This window comes from Cupressus sempervirens, chromosome 7, assembly GCF_028749045.1.
Source record: "Cupressus sempervirens isolate cs-2001-9-10 chromosome 7, ASM2874904v1, whole genome shotgun sequence".
Classification (NCBI taxonomy): domain Eukaryota; kingdom Viridiplantae; phylum Streptophyta; class Pinopsida; order Cupressales; family Cupressaceae; genus Cupressus; species Cupressus sempervirens.
The window spans coordinates 545,265,618-545,283,067 of NC_143124.1; the positions used below are offsets into that span (position 1 = coordinate 545,265,618).

Consider the following 17,450-nt stretch of genomic DNA (forward strand, 5'->3'; position numbering starts at 1 on the left):
TCAGATGATATGGTAATTGCAGCCTTAGTACACTTTGATAACACCATAAGAGCATTGAAGAGGCATTGTAGGAATATCAAATGGAGGAAAGGGGAAAAGGAAAAGTGAATAGAATTAATAGTGGATTTTTGCTTACACTCAAAGAAGGATTGGAAATGATCAAATCAAACTACTTAATGTTGTTAAAAGATAGGGAGATGGCTGTCAATCATGCTGGATAGATGAGTTATGTCTCCAACTAAGTATGGCACATCACTTTTTATTCCAAGCTGAAAATCAGATTTCTATGATAGCTACTCCCATGGAAGACGATCAAAGAGCCAAGGATATCTTACACATTGTAGAAGGGATCAATATCATTTGTGACAATGAAGACTAACTTAGTTTCCCCACTTCACCACATCTAGATGAGGCTTATTATGATGAAGAAAGTTTTAAGGACAAGCAAGAAGTCAAACACATGAGTTTTGATTTTTACAACAACAGTTGTATGATCTCACCATATCATGAGGTAGAAGATGAACCGAGTGATTTTACTTCGGAAACTATATGTGATGGTGATCATTTTGTGGATGGAGTTGTTGATTCGAGTGTTGGTACTTATGGTGATGTTGATAGTTCCTACCGATTATCTAGAGACATATCACCAAGTCCTCATGAGATGGTAGCAATTTATTTTTTAGTGGGTGATTTCATCTTTATGCATACTCCAGCTGTTAGTGGTTGTTACGTTGGGTCTGCTATAATTTTTTCAGATTTGGTCCAGCCTCTTGAGGTTAGTGAGTTGCAGGTTGATTCTCGGAGATTCCTCATCTTGAGACACACACCTTATGAGATGGTTACCCTTCAAGTACAAGGGCACATTGACAACATCATTTTCTGTATTGCTGGTCCAGTGTATGACAGTGATACATGGTGGACTTATGAGACTAACTTGAGGCATCTTCGTATGTTTGATTGGGTGATATGTTTGTTCTCTTGGCTGATTCAGGATGATGATAGGTTGATAGACACCTATATCTACACCCAGGATAATGATGACAAGTTGATTTGGGATCCAGGTGATAATAGGATACTTGTTTTGCATGTTAAAGATTCTATTGAGATACTAGACAATTTGAGATTTGACGCAGTTATGACCAAAGTCACTAGCCTATAGATGCATTGGTACTTCACAGATTCACTTGGGGTCCAAGAATCAAAGTGATAGAAGGGTTGCATTCTCACTTTAGATACTACAACATGATAGGTCATGACTTCAGAGTTACTAGTATGGGCCATAGAGATACCAACAGACAAATATGGGACCCTAGTATTAGTTCTTGGACTCATGATTGCTTAAGGGAAAGCAATCTCAAGTAGGATTTCTAATGTCCCTTTTTTTGGGACATTAGAAAATTAAGGACATGTCCATTTAATATTAAAATTGGCATATGAGAGTAATGCAAGTTTATACACTAGTTAAATTAATATTATTAAGTGGGTTAAAGGTGACAAAGAAGGAAAAACCGAAAGGACAGGAATAGGGAACTGAAGGATCACCATTTTGAGCATAAAAGAGGAAAGCTCTATTCATTTGGGCATGCTTGGATTTGAGATTGAATTTCTGGTTCCTCTTTGGAGAACATTGGGAAGGTTCTAGCTTTCTCTTGTTGAGGATCTTGAGGATGGAAACCTTTGAGCTCTTCTCGGGTTTGGATGTAGCCCCAATTCATCTTTGCGGTGGATTTGCATCAGAATTCACTTTGGGCTTGCCTGTGCATTTTATTGTTTACTTCCAATCTGACTGTATTACTGAATTTAAGATTGGACTTGATTGTTATTGTATTGCTGACGTATAATGAAATAACGAGTTTTGAAGTTTAAATGAGCATTTGCTTGTTTATTGTGCTGGTTTATTTGCATATGATATGTGTTTATATTTTGAAAATTGTTCAATGAAAAAATTGGGTATAATATTTGACTGGGATATTATACAGCATTCTCAACACCCTTTCGTTCCAGTAATCTGACAACTGATTCTTCAATCGGACCCACATAGGAGCTCGCCCTAACCTCTGCTATTTAGGATTTAATTTTCTATCCATTCTTTTAAGTAAAAACCTATTTCATGCATCATATATGGACTGTTGCTCAAGATTTGCATCTTCAGCTCCTTCAATTCACATTTAATAAGAAGGAATGCATTTTCTAGGATTCTCACTTTTATTCTCTCCACCATTTTTGCTGCCACCATTATTTGTTCTTCTCTTCCATAAGGTCTCTTCTAGTCCATTTTGCAAAAAATGCCCTAGCTTGCGGTTAATTATTGTGTGGGTTAAGGATTCTTAGCAGCACTCTCACCACTTTTCTGTTTCGCATTATGAATCTATGGTCTCTATTTCCTTTCTACCACTAATGTGATGAACTAGGACTTTACTTAATTTACCCTAAAATGCCCAACTAGGGTTTGGATGCACTAGGGAATAACCATTTGTAACACTCCCTACTAGGAGGCTGCCAATTCCCAATGATAAACATTCATTACGATGCACTTAAAAGGAACAATCACTGATTTGGCCATTTGTAATACTCCCTTCTAGGAGGCTGCCAATTCTTATTGATTAATATTCATTACTATCCACTAAAAATAAACAATCATTGATTCATAATACATACTTAATCCCTAATTTCTTACTTCTATCCTAATCAATAACCTTAAGAAGGATGGGGATTTACTTGTCTTAAATGCATGTAGAATGGTTATCAATGCACAATATAACATGGATTCAATAGTACCATCAAATCATTCATGACTAGAATACCTATTGGTGAGGAAATATTTTTACTTTATTGATTACCAAAAACATGAGTACATTCATAATTCAAAGTTCTTATATAATAGTCAATTGGTTGGGAAAAGCAACAGACGCATCCCCTCGCTTCCTAACTACCCGACCCAAGAAAGCTTAACTAATGCTAAGTACAATATTACTTTATTACATGCTAAATTTATCCCTCCCAAAAAAGAAGTCGTCTCTACAAGGAAATGGCTCTGGAACATTGAAGATGAGAGAAATTCCTAATCTTGGTGGCAACTCTATTTAACCAACAAAACAAGGAAACACCATATTTCAAGAAGAGGGTTGGGAAGACGTCTCTGTTCTTGGGGCTCCATGAAGTTGTTGAAGATCTCGTTCAGTTGCCTTCTATTTGGTACGAACTCCCTGTAGAACATGTAGAGCATCCATCTTTTTTGCCTTCGCTGTTGTGATTTTGTCTTCCAAGGCAGCCTTTTCTATTTTCCAGTCTTCCTCCAAGGTAACCTTTTCCACCTTCCACTTTTCTTCTAGAATAGCATTTTCGATTTCCCATTTCTTAGCCAACCATCCTGCCACGTCTCTTTCTTGCTGCAGTTGTAAATATGTCTTGCGAATTGTAACTTCCATGTCCGCAAATATCTAAATGAGAGGTGGTTGCTCTTGAGCTAGAGGTATGGTGTATCATTTTGTCCACTATGTAGCTATTTCTTCCTGCTTATACCCACTCTGCTGAAGCAATTCCCAGTGTGTATGGCAGCCTTTGTGCATAAATGCTAACAATTATTTATCCGCTCTAACTATAGCCCCCATATTCTGATTTTTAGCCTGCTTAACCACTTCCTTGGTGGAATGTTCCATAGCTCGTAACTCTTGCAGAAATATTATAGCTTTGGATTCAGAGGAATTTGTCTAGGGTAGCCCCACTTTCTCACTTTGTATTTCTGTTGGATCCTCATTCTCCACCTCCAGAGGTGGAGATACCATCCCTTCTTCCTCAAGCAATTTATCTACCTCTTCCAATACTATATCCTCCACTAGTATGTCTTCATTAGCCTGTCTTCTGGTATCTGCCCTTGATGCTTTACTCTAGCTAGCAATGTTTCCTATAGGCCGCACCACTAGAGCAATAGGGTGTTCCACTTCTATACCCTGTGCTCATTGTGCCCACATTTTTTCTGATATTTGAGATCAATTACTTTGGTACGAGTTTGTTGATCTGAAGGAACCCGATTTGTCGGTCTAGGTAAAGAGAGTCTTCTAGTGCCCCATTGAGGAATGTCATGCCTACTTTCCCTTTCACTACTACTAGTTTTGTCTATACGAACAACATTGGCATCCATTGTACGACCTTCTTCATCCATACAGATGATAGTTGCTAAAGAATGCACATCATCAGTATGGGCACCATCCGTATGGATGCAATCTCCTACTATATGGATGCCATCCGTACCGCTATCTCCTTTTTCCTCACTTTGATGAATCCCGACACCAACTGGGACTTCTCGGCAGTGGCCTCTCCACTTTTGGCAGAAATGTAACCTCTCTTAGCATCCCTATTAGATGCCTTAGGCAAATCTCCACATCCTCTGAATCTGAGGATGATGTGTCCACATTAGTCTCCTCCCCTTATGAACTATTTGTTTCCACTTCCTGGCTTGAGCTTTCCTATATGACCTATCTTGGTTTTTTCCGCCGTGGTTTCCTGTTCTAAAAATTATGCCAAAAGTGTCCATGTGAATCCAATAGGTCATGGATGGTTTGTAGTGCTCCACCCTGGTTGCTGGCACTAATGACCCCTTGTGTTTAGGGTTCACTTGTGTTTGGACAACTTCTAGGAAAAGTGCAATGGCATGATGCATCCTATAGAATGCCTTGTGCTTCAGTTCCATCAATTCCTGTAATCTCTCCGAGAGAAACTGAGCCTAGTTATACACTTTCCCTTTGTTCAATCCAACTACTATAGGTAACATCCATAGATTAATGTCCAATGTTCAGCTTCCGACTATGAGTTTTCTTTTGATCAAGTGTACAAGGCATCACCATTCTTCATTGGCTATGAAAACTTTCTTGAGGCCCCTGCTATTCTTTAGAATGCCTTTCCATTCTTGCTTCGACAAATCATTCCTACACATTAATCCCAACCACTTTTTCTTCTGCTCTAGTGACATTAGAGTTTTTGTCAATTTTTGCCCTTGGTTGGGAATTCCAAAGACTTTATGTATGTCTTTGGCAGAGTCTGAGATTGTTAGAGTTTGGTGCTTATATTGGATTATAGATTTATTGGCTTTCTTATCATAACCAACCACCATATTGCGTAATATAGATTCAAACTCTTTTAAATTAAATATAGGCATAGAGATGATTTTTTCCACCTCTGCTCTTTGGAGTGCTTCCTTCAAAGGGTCATTGTCTTCCTCATGCTCCCACAAATTGTGACATTCACTTCCCATGACACTTCCAAAAGTAATATTGGCCACAATAATCTTTTCTTTAGTTTTGCCTTTGTTACCTGCCATCTTCATCAACACCCACTTAGCCTGCAACACTGGGTTTTCCTTCCTTGAATCAATAATTTTTCCTTTGCTTGGATTCCCAATGCTTAACTTTACCATGTTGTGATAATGCACCAATCCCTTGGCTGCTTGAATTGGTTGTGGTCTCTAACTATTCCCCTAACTGTTTCCAAACACTACCTATCGAATGAGTTGCTCAGGTCGCTTTTTGAACACCTAGCTGCCTATTTCCTTTATGCCTTGTAGGCTTGGGTTTTCTTGTTTGTAGTCTCTTCGTTTTGTGGATGTGCTTGATTATCCTTTCACTTGCCCAACTCCCAGAATGGTCAAATGCTCGTACAACAATACTTGAATATATCCGTACGACAGTGGCTAAGGGGACTTGTACATTGGAGAAGGTTGCAGATGCTCATACGGCCTGACGGTGATATGTTCGTATGGAAATGACCGGATATGCCTGTACGAAGGAAACAACTGGGCACTCGTATGGATTGATCTCCCCACGGTTAATGTGTACAGTACTAGCATTGACTTGCCTGTACATCGTACGAATGAATCTACTCGTCCATCGTTGTCGTATGGATCTGTATGTTCGTACAAATATGTGCACTTCTCTAGAATTAGGGATAGCTTGTACAAGCACAGAGAAGATAGCACATACAAAAATAGGATGCTGGTATGGTGTTGATTGAAAAGCTCAGATCCTTTCATGCACCACCATCACTTCCTCCTAAGTCCTGCTTTTGCGAGTTTTTAGAACCCTCTTCCACGCATATAAAGGAAAATTATTGGGGCCTAAAGTGATTTGCTTTTTATTAACGTTTGCCTCGAACTTTATTTCTCTTATTATTTCCTCTTCAACTTTTTCGTTCCTATCCGCGAAATATTCCTCCTTTCCTATTTCATTTGCTCTATCTTGGTGCTCTTGTATTTCTAGGAAGTAGGTAGGCAAAGATTCTCTTCTATCCTTATAAGGCTTCAACTTTGACCCATTAACGAGATATTATAGAGGTTTGTTGTCGAGAGTGGACAACCTTAATGCCCCATTCTCTTTTACTTCCATGACTCTATATGGTCCGAGCCAACGTATCTTGAAATTGCTTGGCCTTATCTCATTTTTCGCATTATATTTGAGTATCAGTTGTCCCTGTTGAAACTACATCTTCTTCAGGTGTTGGTCGTGCCAAAATTTCTTTCTTCGTTGTGCCACCTCTGTAGCCCATTGGGCCATGGTTCTCTTCTCATCCAATTTCATCAGGGTATTGAGCCTTTCTCTTAAACTTTCCTTGTCTTCCAACTTGTGTTCCACTGCTATTCTCAAACTGGGTACTGTATATTCCATTGGCATTACAGCCTCCTACCCGTACATCAAATAGAAGGGAGTTTGCCTAGTAGTGGCTTGGTAAGTAGTTTTGTAGGCCCACAAAATTGTGGAGAGCCTTTCCTCCCAATCTCCCCTTTCAATTCCACAAGTCTTGTACAAAATTGTTACTAATACTTTGTTTGTAGAATTTGCCTGACTGTTTGCCCTAGGATGGTAAGGACTAGAAAAGGAATGAAAATTCGTGTACTCACTCGTCATTGTCCTAATTGCTTGGTTGACAAAGTGTACACCTCTGTCACTTGTTAAGTATAATGGTATACCGAACCTTGTCGCTATCTGCTAGAGGAATCTGGTAGTACTGACTACTGAGTGATGTGTTCTCTTGGAGTGCCCTTACCTCTGCCCATTTTGTAAGATCCTCTGTTGCCACCACTATGTATCTAAATCTGTGTATGTTGCTGATAGGTAAGGGCTCTACAAAGTCCAGCCCCCATCGTTCAAATAATTCTTGTGGTTGTGATGGAAATATTGACATAAAATCTCTTTTCAAGGGTTTGCCTTCCCTTTGACATGTGTCACAACATAGCACCCATTCTTGAGCATCTGCATACAGTGTGGGCCACCATAGTCTTGCCAATAATACCTTCTAAGCTGTAGCATCCGGTCCCATGTGGCCTCCTGCCAGCCCTTTGTGGGATTCCCTCAGCACTCCTGAAATCTCTTACTCCATGACGCATCTCCTTAAAACTCTGTTAGGCCTCATCTTATACAATAGTTTCTCAATCAATTGGAATGTTCTTTCATCGTTCAAATGATTCTTGTGGTTGTGATGGAAATAATGGCATAAAATCTCTTTTCAAGGGTTTGCTTGCCCTTTCACACGTGTCACAGCTTAGGACCCATTCTCAAGTGTCTGCATACAGTATGGGCCACCATAGTCCCGCCAATAATACCTTCCAAGCTATAGCATCCGGTCCCATGTGGCCTCCTGCTAGCCGTTAGTGGGATTCCCTTAGCACTCCCAAAATCTCTTCCTCCATGACGCATCTCCTTAAAACTCCATCAGGCTCCATCATATACAATAGTCCCTCAATCAATCAGAATGTCCTTTTGAATGCAATCTTTCTCCTCTCTATTGCTGGCATCTCCCTCGGAAATGTAGCAATTGACAAATACTATCCAATCCTTTCATACCATTGGGGTAGAACGACAATTTGAAATAGGTGAGCAACAGGGAAATCTTCGTTTACTTCATTGCCAGAGGCTTCTCTTGACTTAATTCTTGACAATTGATCTGCAATTACATGACTTTTTCCTGGCTGAACTATAACTTTGAAGGTAAATTCTCAGAACAGGATTAACCACCTACTTACTCTCACTTGAATCACAGGCTTGTTTACTAAATACATAAGTGCTTGGTTATTCAAAAAATGTAAAACGAATAGCTAATAAGTAATGTCTAAACATTTGTATTGCATAGACCATACCTAAAGCTTCCCTTTTGATGGTGTTGTAGTTTCGTTCCCCCTTTGATAGCAACCTGCTTGCAAAGTACACTGGATGGTCTAGTCCTTCTTTCCCAACTTGCACTAGAGTAGTGCGTATTGCATAGTTGGATGCGTCCACATGGACGTGGAATTCTTTGTTCTAGTCAGGGTATATGAGGATCGAGGCTTCTACTAGTCTCTTCTTTAACTCCTGGAAGGCCTCCTCTTGTTCTTCCTCCCAACAAAATCGTTCTCTTTTTCTGGTTATATTTTCTAGTGGTAAAGATACTTCCACAAATCCTTTTATAAACCTCCTGTAGTACCCTACGTGCCCCAAGAAGGACTTGATACTTGTTACATCTGATGGATTTTCCATATTTAGAATAACCTTGATCTTGTCAAGATTTGTCTTCAGCCCTTCCTTGCATACTATATGACCAAGAAGTCTACCTTGTGAAACCATAAATCTGCTTTTCTTGAGATTTAAGGTCAACCTTGCTCTTCGACATCGATCCATGCATTCACCGATGATTTTGAGGTGGTGCTCCTTTCTATTGTAGACAAACCAGTCATCCAAGTAGGCTTTGAAATTTCCTACTGACATACTGTCGAAGATATTTAGTATGATTCTTTGAAACGTGGCTAGTGCATTGCACAACCCAAACGACATCTTGTTATAGGCATATACACTATCTTCAATGACATGTGATCTTGAATAACTTATCCTCCTCAACAATAGTGATCTGATTATAGCTTGGAAACTAGTCCATGAAAGAGTACACTTCATGGCCGACCATCTCTTCCTAGGATGCTACAGTAAAAGGAATTGGAAAAGGATATTTTATAGTTACCACATTCAGGCATCTGAAGTCAACACATCCAAATTTGGTTGTTGTCCTTCTTCAATGAGATGACTATAGGAGATACCCACTCATTGGTTTGTACTTTGAATATTATCCCGGCTTCCAACATTTTTGTGATTTCTTCTTGAACCTTGGCTACGTAGTTTTTATTCATTCGGTATAGTCGTTTGTGCACTAGTCTTGCTCCTGGTATCAATGGTATCTGATGGACACACAATTCTGGGGGTACTTCTTTCAAGTCCTTGTAGGTCCATGCAAGCATGTCCTTGTATTCAAGGAAAATCCTGAATGCTTCTGCCTTCAACACCGAGTCCCAGTCATCTCCTATAAAAATCTCCCTGTGTTGATCCTTCTCACCCAAGTTTATTGTTTGCAACTTAGCCTCCTTGTACTTCTACCTCCTCAAATATGTGTGTCAATTTATTGTTAAGGGTTGTTGCACCTTTTCTGTATTCCTTATAGCCCTCCAGATATCTTTCTTTGGATTCAGCTTCTTGGATTTGCAACATATTACATTCTAGCTATAATACTTCATAGTCTCCCATCTGCCAATAAAATAGTCCGTTGAGGGAGCTCGTTTCATCTTTTGAACACTCCACAAGTCTGAGCACCCCTTCCTCATCTACTTCGACCCCTTCATGGTCTTCTTCGTCTGCTTCTGAATCCGATGCAAGGTCCTGACTTATAGACTGGTTCCTTAGATCTATTGTGTACTTCCTGCCATCTACCTTAATGGACTGGGTGTTTCTCTTCCAACTATGGGTGGCTTTTGCTGTGACTAGCCATCCTCTTCCCAACAATGCATCATACCCTTTCTTTTACAGAGCAATCACCACAAAGTCCAGTGGGAAGTGTTGTGTACCAATTACTATGTTTTGCCTTAATTTTGTGTTGGTTTGTGCCCATTAATTGGAATGTAGGTGGCCAAAGTGTAGGTTTCTCTATCGCCTTCCAAGTCTCTTCTGATAGGACGTTCACCTCGGAGCCTCCATCGACTATAGTGTTTGAGAATTTACATCCCAAGATTTCCATCTCCATTACTGCCGGTGTCCTCCCCATTCCTATGGTGAATAGGGTGTTGGTTTCTTTTCTCGCTGGCACTTACTCTCGCTTTTCCTCCTTAGAGGGTGTTGGTTATCAAAATCATTGACTAGAAACCTACGAGCCTTGCCTACTCGATGATGGGATATCTAATAGATTTTGGCCAACTTGATAGGATTAATCAAATTGATTTAAATCCTCCACACTTTTGGCTCCGCTAAACCAAGGCCTGTACACCTGATCTTGGACAGGAAAACTTGGATCCAAGATGTTTTATAGCGAATAGTTATAATGCAAAGGCAATCTCCTTAAATGGCAAGATTCGAAGGAAAAACTTCTGGATTACGAATGATGAACAATCTTCGAATTTTAATTACTTTAGTTGCTGAAAGGAAAATTTAAAATGAATTACTAAAACAAATAGGTATCAAATCCTTCAAAGAAAAAGATTAGAAAATCGCCAGCACATAGATTGAGCAATATGGACGGAAAATGATCAGTGCTGAATTTTAAATGGGCAATAGAGTCGAAAGTATACGATCTCACATACAATTTTATGATATACTATATCTATAAATAATTTAGTTATCGCGATGCATCAAATTATTTCTTTTTATGCGTATTTAAACTAGTCTATAATGTTTTAACCCTTGTACGGACAAAATAGATACAAATAAAGAAAACAATAATATTTCACTATATTTATATTTATCAAATTTAAATAGCAGTAAACAATTTGATCTACTTATCGTGATAATGAATTGTTGATAAATAAAAGTAAAATGATCACAAAAGATGAACTATATAATATTTAACTCTAGCGCAAATGAAATTCTTACTGATTATACTGCAAAAAAGTCATGTTGAAGACACCCGATTATTAACGCTCCACTGAACACAATTTCTTACAATATTTGAAATATATGCCCAATAACCCCAATATCCAGGAGCTTAGTTTGACTTCAATTCTTTTCAGAAAATGAATTTGATAATATATGCTTCAGAATATGCAAAGTTCACCTTTTTTCAGAGCAATATGAAAATGGTGATTTGTTTGATTTTCCATTAGATACTTATAGAGACTGAAAAGGCATTAGTTATTCAACCAAACCTTGCACCTCCTCACAATACAACCAACCAATGTTTAATTCTTTTAATATAATTTGTATTATAACTAGCGGTTGTATCATTGCTTCATTAAACAATGTTAAATTAATTTGTAATATGATTCGAATTTCAGCCAACAGTTATATCTCTCCTCTGGCTTATAAAATTTGATGCGATTTCCCTTATTCCCAAGGCTTGTAATGTTAGACGCAATCTTTTTCATCTTGCGGGTGCTTTTATGCACATTTTCTATCCACCGAACATCAAATCGCAAGCCGTGTTCTGCATCAATTTCATCTGTGCGAACCTCTCCATCACACATCCATTAAGACGGCCCGAACACTATTCTTTCTACGTCCTTGTTTATGTATTTTGTGTTTATATTTTTTCCGGATTCTCTTGTGCACAATGGTTCCCATATTTGAACGTGCACTTGCCAAAACATATACGAGACACTATAAGTAATAATACAGGTAATAATTTTATAGGAAACACATGCCAGAAGGCCCTGTGGAAGCCGTTGATGCTGAAAAGAACAAATTCGATTCAATGGATTGTATATATCTGCTTGTGACGTAAAGTCTCTGTGTGCTCAACTTTCATGTCATTATTTGTCTTCTGACCTGTGACTTGGAGAATGGTTGCAAATCTGTTGGGGACACACACACCTTTATGGTTGGGTATAATCTCCCATATCAGAAAGACATCAATCTTTATACTCCAAATTTCTTTTAACTGCTCAGAAAAACTCCTCTGTGAATGATATTTCTGTGTAGTGCATGTCTTCTACCAATATCAAACACCTGCAAAATATTTGAATTGCTATATGATGTTTGCCAATACATGATACAATCGACTTGAAGCTTTGAATGTGGGGTGAAAGCGGCTTTAGGGTATGCAAAATCCAATATGCTTGTTGTCCCTTTACTAGATATGATCATCATAACAATCTTATACATGTAATTGCCAAATATCAAATATGTCCAGAATAGTGTTGTATGATACTTTGGCATATCTGTAGTTATAATGTGATATTTTCTATTGTGACCAATCTGGAAATTAGAATCCTTTACATCCTCCTAAATACAAATGATGAAATTTTGAAGAATATGCATGCTGCTCAAATGTTTGCCTCCGGCGATATCATTGAATGTTATATTTCAACCTTTATCAATCAATCCTTATCATAAAAGGATGCGGCAGAGATATTTGGTGTTCTTTATGTGCTTTGTCCATTACTGCTGCTGCTGATACACATATACTCCATAAGGTTGACATCAAATAAAGGACCTCTTGAATGAAATAGACTCAACAATTATGATCAACAGGTCAGCATGTCTTCATGTTGTCATAGGCAGCCCGCCCTTTCTCATAACAGATCGCAAATAGAATGAAATATATGTACTGGTCCATAATGAAAATGTGTACAATTGGAAGCACAAAATTAGGCTCCATCAAAGGGTGCTCCTTGCCCCTTGTGTTATTGCTACCCACAATTGCAACAACATTTCTAATAGGTCCACAATTTTCACTTGGATGGAGATCTGTAGTACTTGTTTCAAGATGTTTGATATTGGCTGGTTATTTGGGGATTTAATCGTACTTGCTTCTCCCTATTTTATCATACTGTCTCTAATGTCCCTTTTGGCTTCCTGAAATCTTTCTTTTTCTGTAGCTATATTTGGATATTCTAGTTTCTTGGCTTGCATTCTTGTGATGGCTAATACTTCGATCTTAGGCTTTGCAATATTGAGCACGTTCACCCCTTTTTTGTCTAGGGCAATTGACATGCTCATGGTTGCCTAGTCTGCACCACTTACACAACATTGTGTTGTTATGTCCTCCACCATTCTGACAATTGCGTGCGAAATGTCCCCATTTGTTGCCTCGTTGACATTGGATTATTGGTCTTCCTTTAGAGTCATACTGGATTGCTCTCCTTGGCGTGTTGTTATTGCTGTTGTTGTTGCTCCCCTGCCTATTATTTCTATATCCTCTAGGTGAGGCTTCTGTATTTGCATTACGTGGAGGGGTGGAGGGTGGTGTGGATTGTTCTCATTGAGTGAAGAGTACTTGTGCATTCTGTGCTTTTAGATTGTACGAACAATCCTTGATTGTGTCCCAACACCTGGCAGATATCACAAAATGCTTTATGCGGGCATGTACCTTTTGTGTGGTCCTCCTTTTCGCACTCTATACACCATAGTTTCCTCCCCTCTCTTTTTTCTTCTTTACTTCCTGCTACCTCCTTCATTAGCCTCATCATATCTTTCATTAGTGCTTGGATGGTCTTGGATTCATCCCTGCTTTCTTTTGAGCTTTCATTCTCGCTTCCATGCCTCTTGGCCTTGGAGGTTTTGTTCTCACTTTCTATATCCATTGCACAAGTACAGGTGTCGACGAAGGATGATGGTGGAACTATTTTCATTTCTTTTCTCAGGGATGACGTCAACCCTTCAATAAACCATATTTTATTCAATCCATCCGTTGGCTTGTTGTCAAGCTTTCCTATCAATTCTTTTAGCCTCCTACTATACGCTTTGACAGATCCATTCTTCCCTTGCCTTGTATTATAGATCTCTATCACCATTTCATCATCGTACCGAAGGAGTCCAAACTCTTCTTCAAAGGCTGCTTGGAGATTATTCCATCTATTATTCTTGCTTGCCTTCAAGTATGTATACCATTCAATGGCTATACCTCTTAGTGTGGCCAGAAATGCTTTTGGCCATTTATTTGCATCATTCTCTCCATTTGCTTGCCATATGGCTATGCATATTTTACAATGACGTGATGGGTCCTTCGAGTCGTCCCTTGTGAATCTAGGGATTTTTTGTTTGTCCATTGCCATTCTACTATTTTTTCCTCTTGCCGGGACACTCCCTCCTGCCGAGATTCTCCCTCTTGCCATGACGCTCCCTCCTACAGGAAGCTCCCTCCTGACTGTGCGCTCCCTCTTGATGGGCTAGAGTCCTTGGTGTTTGTTCCAACAATATCTCCTTTTCCTAGGCTGGAGTTTTGTTCTTGCCGATGCTCTCTGCTCACAAGGGTTTCGGGATTTCTGCACCCTACCTTCCTTCCAGGTGTGTTAGAGATAGCCAAATTGGCTATTCCTTTGATTGTGTTTTCAATCAGCCCTTCTTGGATTCAGAAGTGGTCCCCTCGTCCCCTTAGATGATGTCTTTCCTCCTATTGTTGGAGGCATAACGTCCTCAGTGCGACTTCCTCCTCAAGTTCTTACTTTGGCACCCGCCTTGGATATTTGTTTGGAATCAGGGGCATGAATTGGTTTAGTGCTTATTTGTCTTTCTTGAATTATCACGCTCCTCCAGTCCCTGTTCCCCTGTCCTCCTTTCGGTGAACTGTTAGAGCACTTGTTGTCTTCTTCATTCTCTTTCTATTTCCGCTCTTTCTTCCTCCACATGTACCAAGTTTCTTGCCAATAGTTGAGGGATATGTCCAAGTAGATTGTAAACTGTTGGTGGTACTGAAAGTTTGTCTGATATTGTGCTCTCTGGGACTGCTCTCTCATGGGCTTCTCTTTGCATGTACTGGTTGACAAAGACTTCCTAGGTCGTCATTAGATCGTGTGTCAACTGATCTTCTCTGGTTATTTCCTCCTTCACACCTTCACTGTTTGTTACTTGTATACGTGGTAGGAAGGGTCTCCCTATTACTCTATCCTGCCTCGGCAATCTCCCCATTACTCCATCCTGCCTTGCCGACGACCTCTAGGTTTGGACTTTGGCAATGATGCCATAATGTAGAATGGTTATCAATGCACAATATAAAGAACAATATAACATGGATTCAATGGTGCCATCAAAAAATTCACGACCAAGATACCAATTGGCGAGGAAATATTATTACTTTATTGATTACCAAAAACATGAGTACATCATTCATAATTCAAAGTTCTTATATAATGGTCGGTTAGTTGGGAAAACCAATGGATGCATCCCCTTGCTTCCTAACTACCTGACCCAGCAAAGCTTAACTAATGCTAAGTACAATATTACTTTATTACGTACTACAATGCACTTGGAAACCAATCTTCAAGTAGGCTCCCTAAAGGTTTGGTGAAACACATATGCATACATATCTTGGGACTTCTCCCTCAAGGATTCATGATTTATGTCCTCACCCAATCTTGAGAGCTGCCTCCTACATTTTTTGGTACTACTTTATTTCTCCTTGACAAAACCAACGTATTATCTCAACGGTGTTACCATGTTAGTGAGTGATTGATGCTTACCTTCTCCTCAGCTGTGGACCAACTCCCTGCCTTGTCTTTGGAAATGTTGTACTCCTAGAGGCAACCTCTAGTGAAGGCTCCTAACACACTCCTGTCAAAGTCACAAGGGATAAACAAATGGTTCTTTCCTCAATATAGACGTAGACATTATTATGAAGCAGGATAGGATGTATAAAGGAAATTTTTTGTCATATTTATCATTTTGCAAAGTTTCCTTGGAAGGTGCAACAAGATTAATCTTTAACAGCATGGCACTTGCCCACAAATTTACGCATTTAATACCAATCAGACTCATTCATGTACTAGTGGGAATTTAATGAGGTCAATTTAAAAAAATAAATAAATTACATTCATGAATAGACAAATGCACATCTAAAACTACTCCATGACTTGTCTTTGCATGTTATGTCTGTTTGATTTGGGTCTTTTGTTGCCATTGATGATTTAACTATTTAATAATCTGTGAAATATGTTCATTGTGTAGCTGTACTGTAATGTAACAGAATTTAACTTTTTTATTGGGTGATAAGTTCAATTTATGTGCATTGATGACAAATTCTGCTTGTTCACAGGAGAGTATTGCAGAGGAGTTTATTGAAAAACTTGTGAAGTGGACCCAAAACATCAAAATTTCTGATCCCTTGGAAAAAGATTGCCGGTTGGGACCTGTTGTTAGTGAAGGACAGGTAAGAATGAAAAGGTTCTAAGTTGATGTTCTTTTATATATCTTTTCTGATTTGTTTGTGTGGATGTGAAGCTAGCTCATTAGGGGATCACATAAATACATCGATACGTACACACACACACATATGCATATGCATATGCATATACATGCATCTCACAACAGGTATTGGCTCACAATGCTTACAAATAGTAACCAATTACAAAAAGACATAAATAGGAGCAGCCATAGAAAACATTAACTTGACTAAACAACAGTGTCCCTTCACAAAACTCCAAGCTAACACTAATCTATAACCATACTAACTGAACATAGAAAAAAAAATCTGTAATAACCAACCTCATTTTTAAGTATAAATATATTATCTTTCATTTAAAATGAGATGCACAACAACTTCCTTTCCACTTTATGATCACCCGAGTTCCAGTGGGAAGTTGAGAGCTTATGGTGTTCTGGATTTCAATCAATTGAAAGCAAACTGCTGAAAGGAAAGCAGCAGTTAGCTAGCCAGTCAAAGCACATATTTAGTGGGATGCATATTCATTACTGGAAATAAAATTGCATCTTCCACTCATCCAGTGGTGAGTGAGTGGGAACATCTGCTTATTCAGCGGAAAAGCTTATACAAATTAAAAGTAATAACTTTGGGCACATCCACTAGCTGTGGGAAAGTTTATGCAATTATTGATAAATAAGTATGCTCCTTCCACTTATCCAGCAGCGGCGAAGTATAACAAATCACTGATTTAGTAGGGGTAAGAGTCTGTAATGTCTCTTTATTTTGACCTCTGTATATTATTAAATGATTAAAATTTTAAGTTATCGATAAAATAAATATACTTAATGACAACTTATTAGCAATTATTGAATAAGGTCATAAAAGTAATCAAGTGTTGAATAAGTCCTAAGCCTTTTAGGGGTATTCATATTTAATAATTTAAGTACTTTATTGGCTTCTTTATGTGACTATTATTTTCCCTTTGGCTAAAGTTAAATATTAAAATGTGAAGGAAATTAAATTTGAAAAATCTTCTGGAATCTTGCTTGAAGAGTTACAAAGGGGTAGATTGGTTATTATCTCAGTGATGCTTGGTTTTGTTATTTTTCAGTGAAGAGCTTTGAGAGCTTCTGGATTTTGGTTCAGCAAGTCCAGGGACAGAAACTCTCAGGTTTGGTAGGATGGAAGAAATCTTGACTCCATCTTAACCGTTACACTTAGTTGTTCACCATTGGAGGTATCATGTTGAGATTTTGCAGAGGCATTCTCAAATAAGTTTTTACAAAATGTTGAAATCTTGTTCTGAGAAAAATTTGTAGGGTTATTGGATTTATTGCAAATCTCCATGAAGAAAATAGTGGGACCATATTAATGATACT

At 38.7% G+C, this 17,450-nt stretch overlaps 1 protein-coding gene across 1 annotated transcript in view; it reads left to right on the forward strand.

The window, feature by feature from the left end:
- LOC149547925 (aminoaldehyde dehydrogenase 2, peroxisomal-like) overlaps nucleotides 1–17,450 on the forward strand; it is a 231,743-nt gene that overhangs the window by 161,224 nt on the left and 53,069 nt on the right. Inside the window, exon 10 of the mRNA XM_089791969.1 lies at nucleotides 15,964–16,077. Coding sequence (XP_089648095.1) covers nucleotides 15,964–16,077 — 114 coding nt within the window. The remainder of the gene's footprint in view (nucleotides 1–15,963; nucleotides 16,078–17,450) is intronic.